The sequence below is a fragment of the Lichenostomus cassidix genome, chromosome 12 (assembly GCF_008360975.1).
Source record: "Lichenostomus cassidix isolate B80296 chromosome 12, HeHo_3.0, whole genome shotgun sequence".
NCBI lineage: Eukaryota > Metazoa > Chordata > Aves > Passeriformes > Meliphagidae > Lichenostomus > Lichenostomus cassidix.
Window position 1 is genome coordinate 20,031,741 of NC_139493.1, and position 18,071 is coordinate 20,049,811.

The 18,071-nt window shown below is 41.1% G+C and overlaps 1 protein-coding gene across 3 annotated transcripts in view; it reads right to left on the reverse strand.

Moving 5' to 3' along the window:
- Positions 1–18,071, reverse strand: part of FAM120A (family with sequence similarity 120 member A) — a 53,497-nt gene that overhangs the window by 18,270 nt on the left and 17,156 nt on the right. For 2 of the 3 annotated variants that reach the window (XM_085073162.1, XM_085073160.1), the window contains exons 4-10: positions 14,776–14,904; positions 14,235–14,331; positions 13,059–13,159; positions 12,485–12,768; positions 10,467–10,554; positions 6,915–7,139; positions 4,363–4,537 (exon numbers count right to left, since the gene is read on the reverse strand). In XM_085073162.1, the coding sequence (XP_084929288.1) occupies positions 4,363–4,537; positions 6,915–7,139; positions 10,467–10,554; positions 12,485–12,768; positions 13,059–13,159; positions 14,235–14,331; positions 14,776–14,904 (1,099 nt within the window). The remainder of the gene's footprint in view (positions 1–4,362; positions 4,538–6,914; positions 7,140–10,466; positions 10,555–12,484; positions 12,769–13,058; positions 13,160–14,234; positions 14,332–14,775; positions 14,905–18,071) is intronic. The other variant, XM_085073161.1, reaches the window with a different exon arrangement.

Here is an 18,071-nt window from a genome sequence, read left to right on the forward strand (position 1 = left end):
GATATATTTAGTAGGTCACCTCACTATAAAATCATGTTCTATTTTGGTTGCTCCCAGGTTTTATACACCACCACACTCTAAAGACAGGCTCTTAACAGCCAGCAGAGCTACCCCGCCCTGGTGCACCGCTCATGTCTCTGGGTTTCTATGCTTGCTTAGGCCAGAAACTGCAAATACAAACAAAAGGATGTATTTTATGTGGGCTTTCAGACCCTTCTGAAACTGCTTTAGATATCAGAAGTAAAGCTGCACACAGCACCAGTGTTTCCCCGATGTTTCTTTCACTTACATCAAACACATAAAGACCTCAAGGTTAGGAGACAGAAATGTTTTATGTCTATGTTTTCTATCCTATGTTTCAACATTCAAATCCAGTTCAAAGCTTTTAATCTGTTGATGAGAATTTCCATGGCCCTGTGACACGAACGCCAGGAGGAATGCCTCAGCTTGTTCTTCAAGGACACTACAGAGGTCACACTAGAGATCCACACTGGCCTCTATGTTGTGCTAAATAATAATATAAAGATCCCTAGAATGGCTGGAGCTGAAACAGACCTTAAAGCCCACCTTGTTGCATCCCCTGCTGTGGCAGGGCAACCTGTGCCAGGGCCTCACCACCCTCACAAGGAAGGATTTCTTCCCAATATTACGTATTTGTCCTCTCGAAGCCATTGCCCTTTGTCCTGCCACTCCAGACCCTTGTCCAAAGTCTATCTCCAGCTCTCCTGGACTCCTTTTAGGTACTGGAACAGGCTCTAAGTCTCCTGGGAGCCTTCTCTTCTCCAGGCTAAACAGATCTCTCAGAGTGTCTCCATAGCACAGGTGCCCTCAGAGCATCTTCATGGCCTTCTCTGGACTTGGTCCTGCAGGTCCATGCCCTGTATGGACCCCAGAGCTGGATGCAGGTGACCACGCTTCTTGTAGAATGGTTTAACACAAAGGTCAATCTAGTGGGCTGGAATAGTTTCCTGTCTGAGTGATAGGGATGAGGAATTGCAGCTGAATCCATTGACAAGCAACTATAGCACTGTCCACGAAAAATTAGCATTTAATGTAACAGATGAATCCAGAACTTGTCCATATCCACTTATTTCTCCTGGGCATTTCTTAAACCTTTGACAAATCTGTACTGAGACTGCTGCCAAACTCACTACATCCTCAGCTGACAGAATCTCTGTCCTCAGAGGGACGTCTGGTATTTCCTACTATGACTTCCGCTAGAAGATGAGCAGTGCCTACCCTGAAAACTAGATCAACTACAACTAGGATCAGCATGTTCAGCCCCATTACCATGGCAATTATACTGTTTTCATACCAAACCTCATCCTATTGTTGATCAGCAGGTTTGAATACTCACAGAGGCCCAAAGCACCACACAATCTATGGACCTCTGCTCTCACCAGTGCCTTCTCTACATGCTACAGTCAATCCAAGCAAAGAGGGTCAGCATCAACCTGCACAACAGTAACCTGCTTGATGAACACCTGAGTGCCATTACAGGCTCTGAAGGCACCAGCCACAGCACCCCACCAGAGCTCTGGTTGTCAACCACAGCTCCAGTGATTCTGGTCTTCTCTTTGCAGTTTTCACGCTGAGAGGTGTGAGGTGCTCAGTGCCACCAGTAGCTGAGCTGGCTTATGCAGATTCATTAACTGTAATTTTTAACCTTACAATCCTTCCTGACAGCACAGCTTGAGCTCAGCATGCTTGATGTTGCACAAGGGCTACTGCCCAAGAGACAGGGCTTTCCTCTTGGCACAACAGGCACCGGCTGAGTACATCCGTGATGGGGAACGTCACATCACAAGGTGGCTGGGCTTAAAATAACAAACCGTGGGATCCAACCAGGAGCTCTAACAGCTTGTGCAAGTGTGTGTTTTGCCACTGAGCAGAAAGAGCAGATGGTTTCACTACACACATGTATTTATCAGGACATGGAAATAACCTGTTTCAGAGCTTGACAAGCAGAGCTAGGGAGACCCTCGGTTTCCAGCTCCTCTGAGGGAAGGGCAGCATGGTCACCACCATGCCTTTGGCAGCCAAACACAATCAGGCACTCTGTTATCCAATCCCTCCTGTCCTCTGGGAGTAGAGATGAGGCCATGTACAGCAAAGGCATCACTTAGCAGACACTGATCACTGAAGGACCCCACTGACGGCTGCTTCTGTTGTTTCTCATTGGCTTTTCAATTTCATACAAAAATAATGATTTAAAAGACAAGAAGTCATCCGTTTCATGAAGGATCCATTATCTTGCCATCTATATATTTTGTAATAATCCTGATGTGTCAGTTTATTATGCGTTCTTCTCAGCCTTCCATAACCCTCACATGCAATATCATTGCCAGTTACTCAGGAACTATTATTAAGTTGACAGTGTTATGGTTTGTACAACAAAGATGACAGGATTTCAGATATTAATATTCATTACCTCTCTACATAAATCTTAAGGACCATTTACATTTCTTCAGAAACTAATTTCTTAATTCTCTTAACATATCTTAATTCCTAAATTTTCTCTTAATTGTCTTCATTACTGCGTTTCATAACTTACTCATCTTTTGAGAGTGGCAAAATAATTTATACACTGGAAGAGAATGAGCATCACTAGCTCATTATAGCCTGGGTCCTCAGAAAAGTTAGAGAGGGCTGATCAGTGCTTCAGACACTGTTCTCTCTTTACATCTCGCACAGACTGCCCAAGTCTTACTGCTTTGTAAGAGAGCCAACCAAAATAATGGCATTCCTGCACCAGAGTCCTTTCATACCCCACACCTGCCTAGCAGCCCAAATCCATCTTTACCGGCATTGTCAGCTTTGCAGTGAAGCAAGGAACTATCGGGCAAATATTCAATTTGGTTTTTGCTTTTTTTAAGAGCTTGGTCAGTTCTAAGCTAGAAGTAGGTCAGTAGCTGAATGCATCCTGCAGCAAGATTTGCCAGAGCTCCCATAACTAAACCAAGTCAGCAGCAGTGTGCTTACCCACTGAGAATAAACTCTGGAAAGCAGGATAAATGAAGAGAAAATAGAGATTATATAGGCTTCCCCAGCAGCATACAGAACATTCTTGGTTTACAAGATTAAACCTGAATCAGACCGCCAGTACTCAGCCCCTTCACCAAAAAAAGCTGTAGTACACTTTTCAGGGCAGAAGTCTCATGAGGATAAATGAAGACTGCAAATAACATCACTGTGTTAATCCTGAAATAACCTTGTAAACCAAAATACCGCTATGTTGTGTGAGTTTTAAGAAGTAAGATGTTCATAAGAATCTGTGGTGAGGTATTATTCAAGCAGGGTAAATAGTGATTCCCACAAAGGAACTGGCAAAGCTAAGCAGCTTTTCAAACATCATTGGGAGATTATCATCTTCACTACAAATGTACAAAATTTCACAATTACAAATAGAAAGAGAAAAGGGAATGAATATGAAGTTTACAACTGGTACTTATTCTCACCCTTTTACACAAGAAGCCTGTGAATGATGATTTTATACATTACGAGTATCTGATTCTTAAATTTAGCCTAGTGACAGCAGATTCCTACATTTAAATACTTGTGCTGCTGCTGTCATGCACTGAATGCTTCAGCATTCCTGTAACCTTTATAAGCTGCTCCTGCAAAGTTCAGTCATTTCCTTGCATGCGTTTCAATATAACAAAAACACTCTAGAACGAGGACTGGAATGACAGTAATTCCTGGAAACTAAGACTTAAAAAGACAACTTCCAGATTAATGAGAAGATTAACTTTCATCCCTCTGAACAAGTCGAAGGATCTTTTGACAAGGTTGTCTGCAAAAGTTTAGTCTGTCCTCACCCAGGTCTATCTTTGGTTACATTACACCCTCATTTCTGTGTGGTTTAAACTAGGTTTTTATACGCCAATATATGAAGGACACAAGAGACTTGCAAATTTCCCTGAGGTATCTTTAGGTACATATTTGGGAAGACAGGGCAAGTTAACCTGTGCATTTCTCATTTTTGAAAAAAGCAGACAGATTTGTATGCATGTGCAGAGAACAGCATACACATACAGTTCTGCCATACACTTGGAAATGACATCACAAAGTGATGTCACTCACTGCAGGCCTGGCAGCAGCTTAAGTAGACATTCAAAACCAAATCTCTGAGTTTGCTTAGAAATGGCAACATTTATAGTTCTTAAACTACAATAGGAAATAAAATTTCTAATTAACAACATCTTTTTCTCTTATCCATGGCATCCAATAAGCCTGAAATTCCTCTGGCATCAGCTACCCTGATGGAATCTGAGCAACAATTCCCATTCAAATCATGGTACAAGTGGCTCTGAAACCACAGCAAATGAAGGAGGAATAAAGCATGGGTTCTGCAGTACGTACATTCTGGTGGAAGTCTGTTCTTTCTAAAAGCAAGCCTTTCAGTTTTCTTTCTGCTTTCTGCCAAACTAAACAGGACTCCGTAAACATACTGACGCACTGGCCTATACAGGAGAGCAGCAGGAGGCAGGTCTTTGTTGGCTTCATCTTCTATAGAAACAGCAATTTTGATTTCACCCTTTGGTATGAAAGAAAGCAGAGAAATATGACATGTTACAGTGAACAAAAAGCATTTAGGTATGCACATGAACCCAAGCCAACCCTAATACACTTGTCAGCTAGTCAAGACAAACGTGATTCAGTGGTAAACTAGGTCTCAGCTAGGGGAAGGATTATCCCAGCCGGCTTCACTTCCTCCATGTTCTGTTGCCTTCCTCTTTCCCTTCTCTATCACACATATATTTGTTTGTCTGGACTAGCTACATGTGAGGATTAACTAAATATTGCTGTTTTAATACAGGCACTTGGAAAACAGTATACATGGAAATACAGCCTTTGCTTTTAGACAGCCAAAGCATATTTTATCTAGATTTCAGGCAGCTATTTTAAAAAAATATTTATCCAGTCTTAAAACACCGGTCTCACTTTTTAGAGCAGGATTTGAAACAGCATTGGGGACTTACTGTAAAAAACAATGCTATGAGCACATCTGGACAAAAGCCATCTAACAGGGAGTTACTCAAGTAAGGTTGGGTCTGAATATATGCATGTAGAACTTTAGCATTTTATATTTAAGAAAAAAAAAGCATGAAAGAACCTTCCAACATTTTCTCTCAAAACAACAACACTGTTTTGCACATCCAAACATGTTAAGATATTCTCAGAAAACCACTGACTGCACTGCCCCCAAAAATCAACCTTTATTTTTAACACTGACAAAAAACCACTCCATTGTGTTCCTTTCTCTTAAAAAAAAGTATTTAAACTATCCCAGCAATGAATCCTGAAGGTGACATCTTGAAGTGATTACATTAGAATATTGTCAGGTTTAACTCAACACTACAGGTGTGAGGTATGTCTAAAAGGTCTCTCTTGATAACAGCAATATAACCTGGAACACATGTCCATTTCTAAAGAATCCCCATAGATCTACCACTAGGTTCAACAGTTCTGCACTGTGTTCACAGCAGCCCCTGCAGCTCCAGGCTGAGCCAGAGGGGCTGGAAAGGGCCCAGCAGGAAAGGCCCTGGGCGTGCTCCTGGCAGCGGCTGAACATGAGCCCAGGTGTGCCCAGGTGGGCAAGAAGGACCAGGGCACCTTGGCCTGTACCAGCCATGGTGTGGCAGCAGGACCAGGGCAGTGCCCATCCACCTGTGCTGGGCACTGCTGAGGTCCCACCTTGAATCCTGGGGTCAGTTTTGAGCCCCTCACAATGAGAAATACCTTGAGGGGCTGAGCATGTCCAGAGAAGGGAATGGACCCGGGGAAGGGTTTGGAGCATGAGGAAAAGCTGAGGGAGCTCAGCCTGGAGAAAAAGAGGCTCAAGGGAAACCTTCTGGCTGTCCATAACTCGCTCACAGGAAGGTGGAGCCAGGTGAAGGTTGGGCTCTGCTCCCAGGGAACAAAGGACAGGACAAAGGAAACTGCCAAGTGCAGTGGTGGTGTCCCCATTCCTGGAGGGACTTAAAAGCCATGCAGATTCAGCACTTGGAGACATGGTTCAGTGGTGGCCTTGGCAGTGTTGGATTAACAGTTGTATTCAATGATCTTAAAGATCTTTTTTAACCTAAATGATTCTGTGACTCCGTGATTAACCATCAAGTAGTATTTAAACGTGCTAAGAATATTCGTCTATGCAAAGTGTGAAACACAACTGGCATTGATGGTGTTCATAGACCTTTTGATTCCTCTTCACTCCTCTTTGACACAGAAAGTGTAAGAACACAACAGAATAATGAGCTGTGGTACTACACAAACAAATGGGAAATAGGAAATCCAAACCTCCACCTCGATGCAGTAACTTTTGGTTTGATGGATTTCAGACCTGCCTGTGGTCCTTACTGTCCTGAAGAGGACTTGTAAGGTGAATAAAGGTTAACAGGTATGGGGACAGTGCCATTTTGCTAGCTGTAGGTAGAAAAGGGATTTCTTAGAGCTTTTGTGCTTCTCTCGGGGCCAGCTATCAGCAATGAAAGGGATCAGACTGGGTGGGAAAACAATCTCAGTACTTCTGAATGCTGAAAATAGAAAAGACTTGGCACAGACACCAAAGCACATACACAGGAATTTTTAGATGGAAATGTATTCCATATAAACACACACTGAGAGACATATACACACATGCACAGAGATACACAAATATCTGCATATAGTTTGGAAAAAATAATTATTTTGGAAATACACACTTCTAATTACAGTCATCTCGTATTTATTGGAACACTGTATCAGATCAGTGGTTAGAAAATGGAGGAAAACTGGTTCTAAGGACTAAAAAGGGACCAGAACTTAGAGCATTGAAGAGGATGTAAAAATGTGATACTCTTTAGCCAGAAATGCCAAGGCAATTATCTTCACAGAATCATTATCTCACAGTACCTCATTTTCAAATGTCATACCTTGGTGAGGACATGAAAGATGTAGGGATACATTAACCCCTTCTTGTGCCTGTGCTCTGCCACTCGTAATACTTCAGGTGCTACCGGAGGTAATGGAGGGGTAGTAATATCCATGTGGTTTCTGGTGGGCATGGACAACAGGCATGGGATTTGTGGATTACTGGTTTGATTCCCTTTGACATCAGCTGCCTGACTTCCTGAAGAAGCACTAGAGGAACCTTCTGCCTGTAACAGAACATACAAAATAAAGTGCTTTGGATGCGTCCAGAAACATACCAGGAGATCAGCCAAGAGAAATAGCAAATTCCTCCCTCACCCCCGAAGAAAATAGTATATCTTCACATCACGCTGTTGCAGTGTGCAGAATGCATTATCCAAAGCTGACTACAAGGTTTTCAGAAAATGGAAACCTCCAGCCATTGTTTGCTAGTAGAACCAAATTACTAAGAAAATAAATATTATCATAAACCTTAAACTTATTAACAACAATTTTTTTAACTGCATAATGCAGAAGTGGACTGATGGCCTTTTAATGACCTGTGAATGGCCTCTTAACTCAGTATTTCCAAGATACTCCCAACTCAGTGTGTTAACTGACAGTCACATAGTCTGTAATTTATCTAGACTTCCATAAACATAGCCCTTCTAAGCTTGCAATTCTAGACAAAACAGGGAAATTACACAGTTCAATTAAATAACATGTAAAATACACCGTGCCCAAACTCAAAAGCCTGGTAAATGTTGTTGGTTGGTTTGGTTGATTGGTTTTGGTTTTTTAACATAACATGTCTGAGAAGACTATAAGAAAAAATGGTGAAGTTTTCTGACTGCAAGATTGAAGTGGCATTCTATACCAGTTCTAGAAATGCAGTTCATAAACTTATGGGAAAAATCCATAAAAGTATACTATAAACCTCCCAGCCTTTATAGGAATTTACGTTAATTTCTCACAGATACAACAACAAAAAAATTAGAGTTCATTCCTATAAATACTGGTCTTCAAAACTGAAAACTAGTTTTAGCTTAAGAGTTCACATTAGCTTCATGCCAATAAATTATTATTGCAAAAGTAAAAAATCTTTGAGACCAAAATTTGATCACTTGATGATACATCATGCATGAGTATTTTCACAGTGTATGTAAAGAAGTTCACATGCTTCCTAAGACTTGAAAAGCAAAGCTGAAACAGAAATGGCCAAAGCATGAAATCCCACAAAACACATAACAAAAAAATAGGCCCAAACAAGCTCAGGTTGTCCACTTCAGACCCATGAAAAATACAAACCTGCATGCAAACAACAAAAGCACCCCATGTGACTTCCAAAAATCTTCTACAGAGAGGTGTAGGTAGTAAAAACAGGCTCTAACAAAATATCAGAGGACAACCTTGTTTTCAGATGACATTTCAATCACACAATCAAAGAGGATGTTACTGAAAGATGGTATTTTACTTGGGAATATGGACTTAAATTTTGAGTCATAAAAATGAAAACATAATGGTGAAGTGGTTAAAACTTGTAAACCAGAACACTTCCATCACAACATTCTAATACCAAATGCTTTCATATCAGAGTTTCATGAAATCTGTGTTAGAGTATCAAGTATTTCCATATCAGGTTAAAGGTTTTTGTCCCTATCTTCTACTACCCCAACAACTATAAGTCAGCAATACTGAACCATAGTGAGAAGTTTACAGAACTATCAATTACCAGGGGCACACAGGGAAGAAGACAAAAAAATCCACATGAAAGCAATGCTTTCCCTGTCTGCACTACCCGGGTTCTTCCTGGATCTACTCCAGCAATATTCCAACACCTAAGATGAGGAACTACCACAGTTAAAAGGTGATTTTTTCCCTCTAAAAATATGCATCCAGCCAAATGAGAGGAGCTTACCTTTGTCATGTAGAATCACTCTGTGAGAACTGCAAGGAATTTTGACATTTAAGTCATGTGAAAGGAGTGTCAAGACTGCTACCTGCCTCATTTATGCTGGATTTTCAGCACTTGATACCTCAGAAATTCACATAGCTCACTCATTTGAAATCTTCATAGAATCACAGGTTGGAAGGGACCTTAAAGCCCATCTTGTTCCACCCCCTGCTATGGGCAGAGACACATTCCACTATCCCAAGTTGCTCCAAATCCTGTCCAACCTGGCTTTGCATGCTTCCAGGAATGGGCAGCTTTTCTGGGAAACCTCTTCGAAAGTACTACCTCTTTTTGCAACCATTAATATTCACCTCTCCATGAAATTAGTTCATCTACAAAATCTACTCACAATCCTTCCTATTGTGCTCAACAGATACTTCTGCCTTCTCCTGCTACTGAGGGCTAAAGAAGTGGTTTGATAACAAAAAAAAAAAAAGGCAAATAGAGCTGAGGAGCATTACTACATTAAACTTAATATATTTAAGTCTGCCTGTGTGCATGCATCTATTGGAAAGCTTAATGGGTGCTTGTACAGCTCAGGCCCAGCGTGGGGGAGCGAGGCACGGCTGTCCCTGGGACAGGACATGCTCAGGGCCATGGGGGACCCACAGGGCTGCACACACAGCCCAGCCCAGCGGAGAAGAAAGGAATGTAATAGGTCAAATTAGCATTTGCATATGGTGACTAATCCCCAGGCAGACACAGTTATCATACAGGCATAGTCTGCAGAAATAATAACCACTAACGGATGAAATCATCCACTTGATATTTTAGGCACAAAAGCCCAAGTTGACTGAAATTCCTATGCCAAAGTTACAGAGAAAATGTTCTGCTTGCTTACAGTGTAACTAACTTAAGATTGGGGTTTTTTGACAGTTAATATTTGGTGTAAAGCTCCACCATCAAGGCACAGAGATATTACATATAAATGCTCTGAATGTTCTTTCCAAATACAGATCTTGGAATAGAGACCATCATATTCTTGATTTGACAGTGGTTTGAAATCTTAAAGAAATTGAATACTGATAAATCTTTATCAAGTGCTTATCTAGCCCATCCTTACCTAGGTTAGGCAGCAATACACTGTAACTGGTCCCATGGAGCTACTTTAACAAGTCCTATATGAAATTCCTACAACACAGTCATAAAGAACTTTTAACTCCTCAGCTGAGCTCTAGTACACCTACAGCGGCCTGTGGCTAATACTGATGTGTGCCAGAGCTGTGTTTACTGCACTGTGCATTACAGCACATGGACTCTGACTCCACCGACACTCAGACTGTTACACTCCTTCCTAAAATCCAACACACACTACTGGAAAGCCAGAGAGCAACATCTGAGGGTGAGACTGTTGGCTAACGGTCAAACAAGGTCATTGATTTCATCCTGGTTTGTATCTAGTATTTTCTAACACAGCCTATTTAATGTTTGGTTTTATGTATTATGCTACGACGTCCTTGGAAAACTCCCTGCTGTACTTTAAAGCTGTTGTTTCCTATCCTAAAAAAGTGTAAAAGTTTGCACTAAATACTATGGACCAACATTTAAAATCCTCCTCCAAGTTTGCTGTAAAACTTTAACACAAAGTAATAATCCGTGATGCTTGAATTTAAGGAAATACCTTTGTTTGGTCTCCCAGCTCTCCACGTGTTTGACCTTCTGACTGGGTTCCTGGTTTTTCCCAGCCTATTTTGTTCCCACTGACATGGCTAAAGGACAAGAGAAAGAAAAACATCATATAAAAATGCAGTCTGAAAGACAGTGAAATAAATCCTTGGTGTCTGTGACTAGAAGTGTGGGCAAGAGATTCTAATTTTATGGGATGCTTCTATTAAAAATGTCCATTTGTAGGAATCTTGAAAAGACTTTAAAACCAACATTTATTCATTTACACTATGTCAACATTTGGATTGTATTTAAAAGCTGCATATTATGACAACTACGTAATTTTCACACAAGAAACATTCTTGATTGAACTTCAAATATTTGTCTATGCCAAGGAATTTTCTCTATTAGAAGCCTTTTTTCAAACTGTGATAGAAATGACACTGTCTAGATTTCAGCATCTGAATTTATTGCATAAAATGCAAAAGGCACACTAAAAACAAATGGTGAAAAATACCTTACATTGTTTTTTCTAACACAAGCACATTTCCAGTTCTGCACTGCATGGAAGCTATGAAGACTTATTTGATTTACTAGGCAGAACACATAATAATATTAAAAATTGATAGAACACATCAGAAATCAAAGTTCAAGCAACCACACATCACTGCAGACACATTAAGAATATAATACCCTGTAGAATCATAGAATCATTAAGGCTGAAAAAGCCCTGTAAGATCATTGAGTCCAACCATCAAACCAGGACCACCACTGTCATCACTAAACCATGTCCTCAAGTGTGACATCCACACATTTTTTTGAACACCTGCAGGGATGGCGAGTCCACCACCGCCCTGGGAAACCTGTGCCAGGGATGGGCAGCCCTAACAGTAGAGAATTTTCCCTAATATCCAATCTGAACTTTCCCCTGGCACAGCCTGAGGTAGTTTCCTCTTGTCCTGTCCTTTGTTTCCTGGGAGCAGTGCCCGACCCCCCCTGGCTGCACCATCCTATCAGGAGTTGTACCAGAGCCAGAAGGTCTCCCCTGAGCCTCCTTTACTCCAGACTGAGCCCCACCAGCTCCCTCAGCTGCTCCTGGGGTTTCAGCCCCTTCCTCAGCTCTGTTCCCTTCCCTAGACATGTTCCAGCTCCTCAAGGTCTGCCTTGTTGCAAGGGGCCGAGTACATGATAACACATCTGTACTTTTTCTACACCACCCCAAACTGCCAGAGGCACTGGCAGCCCTGTCAATCCCCAGGCTCTGCTTCTCAGTCCGTGCACCACTTACACCCAGCAAAGGCAAACACAGACTGCCTCTGCAGTAGGTCAGGAAGCTGTCATTAAACCAAATCCACACAACTTCACGGCTAAGGACTGACACAGGACCTTGTGGAAGTCAGAAGCACTTGTGCAGCAAACCAGGCAGTGAGGAGAACAAAGCAAACTCAGCTTCACTCTTGCTTTGCTCCATGAGGGCTCTTTCACCACTGTCCAAAATAGCAAATGTCTGACATTCACATTAGGTTTCATCACAAAGCCACATTATCCTCAAATTTAAGAAGTGTAAACACTACAAGTTCAGTGAAGTTCCATAGTTTTTAGCTTCTGAAATTTTAATGAATTATACTGTGAGGTAGGAATATTTCTTTTACACAAAGTAAAGGACTGAAAGGCTTTATGACATTTACCAAAACTTCACTCTTTGAATAAAACGTAAGGGCAGAAGAGGAAAAACACCCAACACTATTTGGTTTTGGATTCCTGCTCAAGGAACAAGGCAATGAGAGTGAACCATGCACATGTCTGCAGTCATAGTGACCCAAAACTATCTTTTTAAGGTCTATCATATCACTTATTTGCAGATTTCTGCAGGGTCAGGAGCTGGACTTCAATGATGCTTGTGGGTCCCTTCCAACTCAGGGTATTCTATGACAGATTCTATGATTCTTACTTTCAGGATACAGGTAAATGATTTTGAAAGTAAATTTATTTTAATAGAAGCTGAGTAAGAAAACATCCTCATGAGAAACTTACTTCACTGCACCCCCATTGCCTTCATCATTGTCAGAGGACGAAGATGTAGAAGAAGCAGGAAAATAGGTTGAATCCACATGATTGGGGCTCCCACTCTGGGCTGGATTTATTGGAGAAGACCGTTCATACAATGGTGTGTGTTTTCCTTCGTGAGGAATGTTACTGTAGTTGTTCTGCTCAGACAGACTTTTTCCACCTGTTTCCAAGGTGATGGCTGGCTCAGAGAGGCTGTAGGGGTATGGACCTTGGCCTTGGGCCCCACCCTGACTGGACATCTGCTGGGCCTAAAATAAAGGGATCTCTCTTGAGTGAAGGCAACTAAGGCTTTGCTTTTAAAATAAAATACGTTCTTTAACCAAGTGGCCTTTTCCAAATGTATGCATTAAAACTCAGCCATCTTGAGCACCCACAAAAACTGTTCTACCGAAGTCTGTAGCATCACTTCAGTTCCAGACTTAAAATTCAATCAATGACCTCCCACTATAAAAAAGCTGGTTACACCTTTCCCACCTGGATTACTGTTTGCTAATCACAGCAGGCCTCTCCCAAGGAGCAGGGCACAAGCTGTACTTACCACAGGTTTTGCTTGTAGTGAGGTCTGTGGAATGTTAAGCATCTGAGAAGGAACATATGGTGGCACTATCCCAGGCATACCAAACTGATTCGGTCTGGCTGCTGTATTGCAGGGGAGGAGGGCAAAAAGAAAAGGAAAAAAAAAAAACTAAGGAAAAAACTAAACACTCATGAAAACACTCAGTATTTGACACAAATGTTACTCTGTTTGTCCTTTTCCTTCTATGGCTTATTTACTCCTGTTCTGTTAGCATTACTGTTTTCTCCTACGCCTTCAAGTCAGTTTTATTCATTTTTGCCTTTCAATAAAAACACTTTATAGGTTGTGAAGTGTATTTTATGTGTCTCACCTTCTTTCAGATGTTTGTATGGCTGATTCCTATTCTACCTGGGAATCAAAGGCAGCTTAAAAAAAACCAAAAAACCCAAGAGATGCCATCATGAAGATGCCACCAATGTCATGGAGATACAGAATGCTTGCATTTTGTCATTTGAATATTTTACCTAGAGTAGCCTTTAAAACCTTTAATGCAGATTTTTGGATGTAAATAAAGACACTCCACACCCGCAAAAAGGGGAGGAAAAATCTGTGTCAGTGTACCAGCATGGTAACTGAAGATCTTTAGAATATTTCAGCTAAAATGACATTTTAGTGTTAAGATTGGGGCATGAGTAGGAAATCCTGTGATCACACATTTTAATTTTTAAGCCTTGAGAATAATCTCCAACACCGCAACAATGTGTGGCTGCAATCTGAGCAGGTTTATTATGACATCAAAAAATCAAAGACTAAAAAGGGATTTCTAAAACATGTCAGCAAGGCCAGTGAGAAACAGTAAATATGTTCTAATGACTAGAAATAGGAACTGTCCTCATGAATGGGACTGGACACCAGACTTCAGTTGTTCACAGCATCATTCTCTCAAATGTCCCCATGCCAGAACAGATGCTGCAACAGCCAAGAAGAAAAGTAATCCAGGTTGTTCTCTTTTGGGGCAAGAACACAACCTCAGCATGTACCGTATGAAAACCTTCTGAAACCTCATCTTCAATGATCAATGAGAACTGCCAGAAGATACAAACACTTTTGTAAGATGCTGCTACCAACGCCACTTCTGATTTAGGGTTATTCCAGGTTTTAGTTAAAACAAAAAGGCAGGTTGGTGTCATTACTTACCTAGGTAATGTGGTGGATGAAATGGCATAGGTTTATTAGTTGCTGAGTAATAAGCAACCGCCCTCTTAAACCGAGTAACTTTGTCATCTGTTCTAGACTAAAATAAAAGAAGAAGATCTGTCAGGAGCACATCCAGGTTTGTCACCTGTAGGTCAGCACAGGGCTGTGTAGTAGTTAATGTACACCATATTTCTATGGACCCTCCTGGGCTGCAGCACTGCTCCAGTACAAGAAATGTTATGTCAATCCATGTAAGGGTAAAGCTTAAATATCCAGTCTTCATGTGCAGCTGATTCTCAAAAGCAGTGCACACAGCTACTGGTTATCAAGAATTTAAAGCACTGAGAGTAAAAACAGTATTTTCATCCTCAGAAAGCATGGAGCATGAAATTAAGATAGCTAAGCCACTGCAAATACCAACAGATTTCCGTTATCAACTGATCAAATCACTCTTATCAAATGCAATTCTTCAACACAAATGTACAGCACAATTGCTAAAAAAAGAAAAGAAAACAACTCAGTATCTGGCTTTATACTTTACCTGCGAATGCTGAAAAACATCTTTTGCTATGGCATCCAAATCAGTGGTGTCCTGTATGTTGCGGACGTAGTCGGCTACAGCTTTGATCACTACGTCACACGGTGGTAAAACTAACTGGTGAGCACGTACCTGTGCAAGCAAACACGGCAGTGTGAGCAACAGGAATGGGGCACGGTGGGCACACGGCACACAGCTGAACTGTCACTTACTGAGAATATAGCAAACAAATTCCCCGTTGCCAGATTTACTATATGTCTACTTTTGGGCCCTCCACTTTGTTTTTAAGACTTCACCTTAAACAGTGACTCATACAATTACAATATATTCATACATATGTGAAACCTCACCTCTATGTAAATACCTGCTGGTTAAATATCAGCTCCAACAACACACAAGGTCAATGGTGCTGATTCTTTTACTGCTTTCTAGTTGGACATTTCCTCCAGTACAAAATGCTTCACCTAGTTCATCATACACCATTATCTTCATCATACGTTCATACATATATGCCAGGAAATATTTTGACAGAGTTTATTTTCTGAGTGTAAAATGATTGCAGAATTGATGAAAAAGACTCATTGGGAACAGAAACATCACAGAAAAGGGAGGATTTGAAAATCAAACTGAAAAGAACCAGTATCTCAAGGAAATTTATTTCCGAGTTTCTACAGAAATGGGTCTAAAAATAATTTGAAGATTAGTTGAACTAGAAGAAGGTAGTTTATAATTAGTCTTTTCAAATTTTGTTCATTTCATTATCTGTAGCAGAATATACTGATACAGCTTCCCAGCATGTGTAACATCTCAGGCAAGAAATTATTTTTCTATTATACTACACATCAGCAGAGAAGGATGTCTGGGTTTCTCTTGTTGCTATGATGGAAGCATTTCAGTATCAGCCCAGTTACAGGGCTGATTACTGGTTTGCAGACACAGATGAAATTCTTAAGATAATTCAACTGATAAAACAGCAATGTTTCACCATCCCGTTCCAGATGTTTCTGACTACCCATCTTCACCAATTATTTTAAATGGAGGAAAAACATGCACTTTAATGCAAATTAAAAATTCCTCTTGAGTTTAAGACTTGGGCCCATAGAGACCACACATACATCTACAAATTAGAGCCCCGGGTCCAGCCTTTCCACAGTGTTAGGAAAATGCTAAATTCCCATTGATTCACTGATAAGAATCACTTTGGACTTTGCAGCAAGAAGAAAGAGTTGTAATAATTTTGTGGGACAATATCCAAAGCTCCTACAGACAGACGAGGCTCCTGTGGTTCATTGATCAGCAGCTGCAGATGAATGTGCCATTCCACAGAGTTCTAGACTGGGTTCTGTGGCCTGATTCCTTGTTGCATCCACATGGAGATAGGAAAGAAACTAGATAGTCCTGGAAGCTCTGGACTTCACCTCAACAATCAGTTGGTTCCTCCTGAAAATAAACTATGACTTGGCCTATGATTATGGGAATCACTGCTCTTATGTGTCATCCTACGTGGGGAACAGGTACTTCAGGCCAAGGAACCATCCTGGACCTCTGCAAAATTCCAGGCAGGAAGCAGTGCTGCCAGCTGGGTCTGAAGAACTCCTCAACCACTGGCAGCTTCTGCTCCTGTCCCAAGTGCTGCACAGGCTCACAGGACCAGGAAAGAGATTTCCAAGTGTGTCCTACATTCTAGAGGAAGCCTGAGTAATTTCTAAAAATTCTGGCTGGAACCTCTGCACAATTCTGAAGCACTCTGCCTGGGCCTATAGGGACAGCTGGGTTTTTGCTTTTAACATCTTTGAATCTGTCTGTTTGCAAAATTCAGTGATTCAAGACTTCAGAGGTCGCTATTATGATTTAACCATTCTATTTTTAAGGTACAAAAAAAAAGGTGAAAAATCTTTCTGCGTCCCTACTGCATTCTACACAGAGGGATCAAAATTTACTAGAAAACAGTGCAATTCAGTCTTGTCAGAAACACTTACGCAAAATTCTGATCAATACTTCATTAGTTTTATCTTTGCAAATTTAAAACCCATACTACAACTCCTTTTCATTTTATTTGGAGTCTATCACATGGGATTATTTTCTTCCCTGCCCTTATCTGATCTATTTATGATGCAATTTCTTATACTGCCCTCTTCATATTTAGACCATGGAATTTTTGCCAGATTCCCATTTTTATTAATTTCTTTCTCCTAACATCTACTTTTTACAAATTTCAGGATATTCATTCTAAATCTGGTCGTTCTCTACCAGAGATGAGATCTGTATTTTATAAGCCTAAATTAAACATAGAAACAGAATGGTTTAGGTTGGAAGAGACCTTGAAGTCCCATCCAGTTCCACTCCCTGCCATGGGCAGGGACACCTGCCACTATCCCAGGTTGCTCCAAGCCCTGTCCAACCTGGCCTTGGACACTTCCAGGGATCCAGGGGCAGCCACAGCTTCTCTGGGCACCCTGTGCCAGGGCCTTTCCACCCTCACAGAACAAATTTTTTTTCTAATAACTAATCTAAACCTACCCACCTTCAGGTTAAGATCATTCCCCCATGTTCTGTCACTCCATGCCCTCGTGAAAAGTGAACAGTTAAGAATAGTTCTGTTCAGTGTAGTCAGTGGCAGGGTAATTATTTCCTTTTCAGATTCTAAAATCTAAGTTTACACCAGTGTGCACTCTGAATATACACAACAATACGAAATACAGATCACACTCACATGTAAGCTTAAGAGTCACAAATACTGATGAAAAAATTTTGCCCACATTGTGCCAGCAGAAGGAATAGATTTTCTTCTCCCTGGTAACCTAAGTCTGTTGCTGAACACCTCCCATTTTTCTTGTATGTCTAACAATTACCCATCTCTAAAGCAGCTGAATCATCCCGTAGCTGTGTCATGCTAGACGTGCTCTATGCAGAGCCCTCTATGCAGAAACCCTGCACTGCTTCCTGAGTATTCCTGCAATCTCTGCTTGGAAACACAGCAGATGACAGAAGTAAGCCACCTCCTCTTAAGTTATGTGATCTCCATGATGGCAATATTGAATAAACCATATAAAGCTGGCATCAAGTAAAGATACCACATCACTCTGGCACTAACATTCAGCTTGGGCCCTGGAAGTACGAAGCTCAAGTGAGTCCCATCAAGGGCTAACTTTGCATATCGCTCCCATTTAGCTGCCTATAAACAGCCTCAAGCTCTCACTGGAGCATATTCGTAATTCCTGAAGTAAGACCTTCCAAAAGTATGTTTTACAGATTTAGACACATTTCACATATTTGGATTTTCTTTTCTTCTTTTTCAA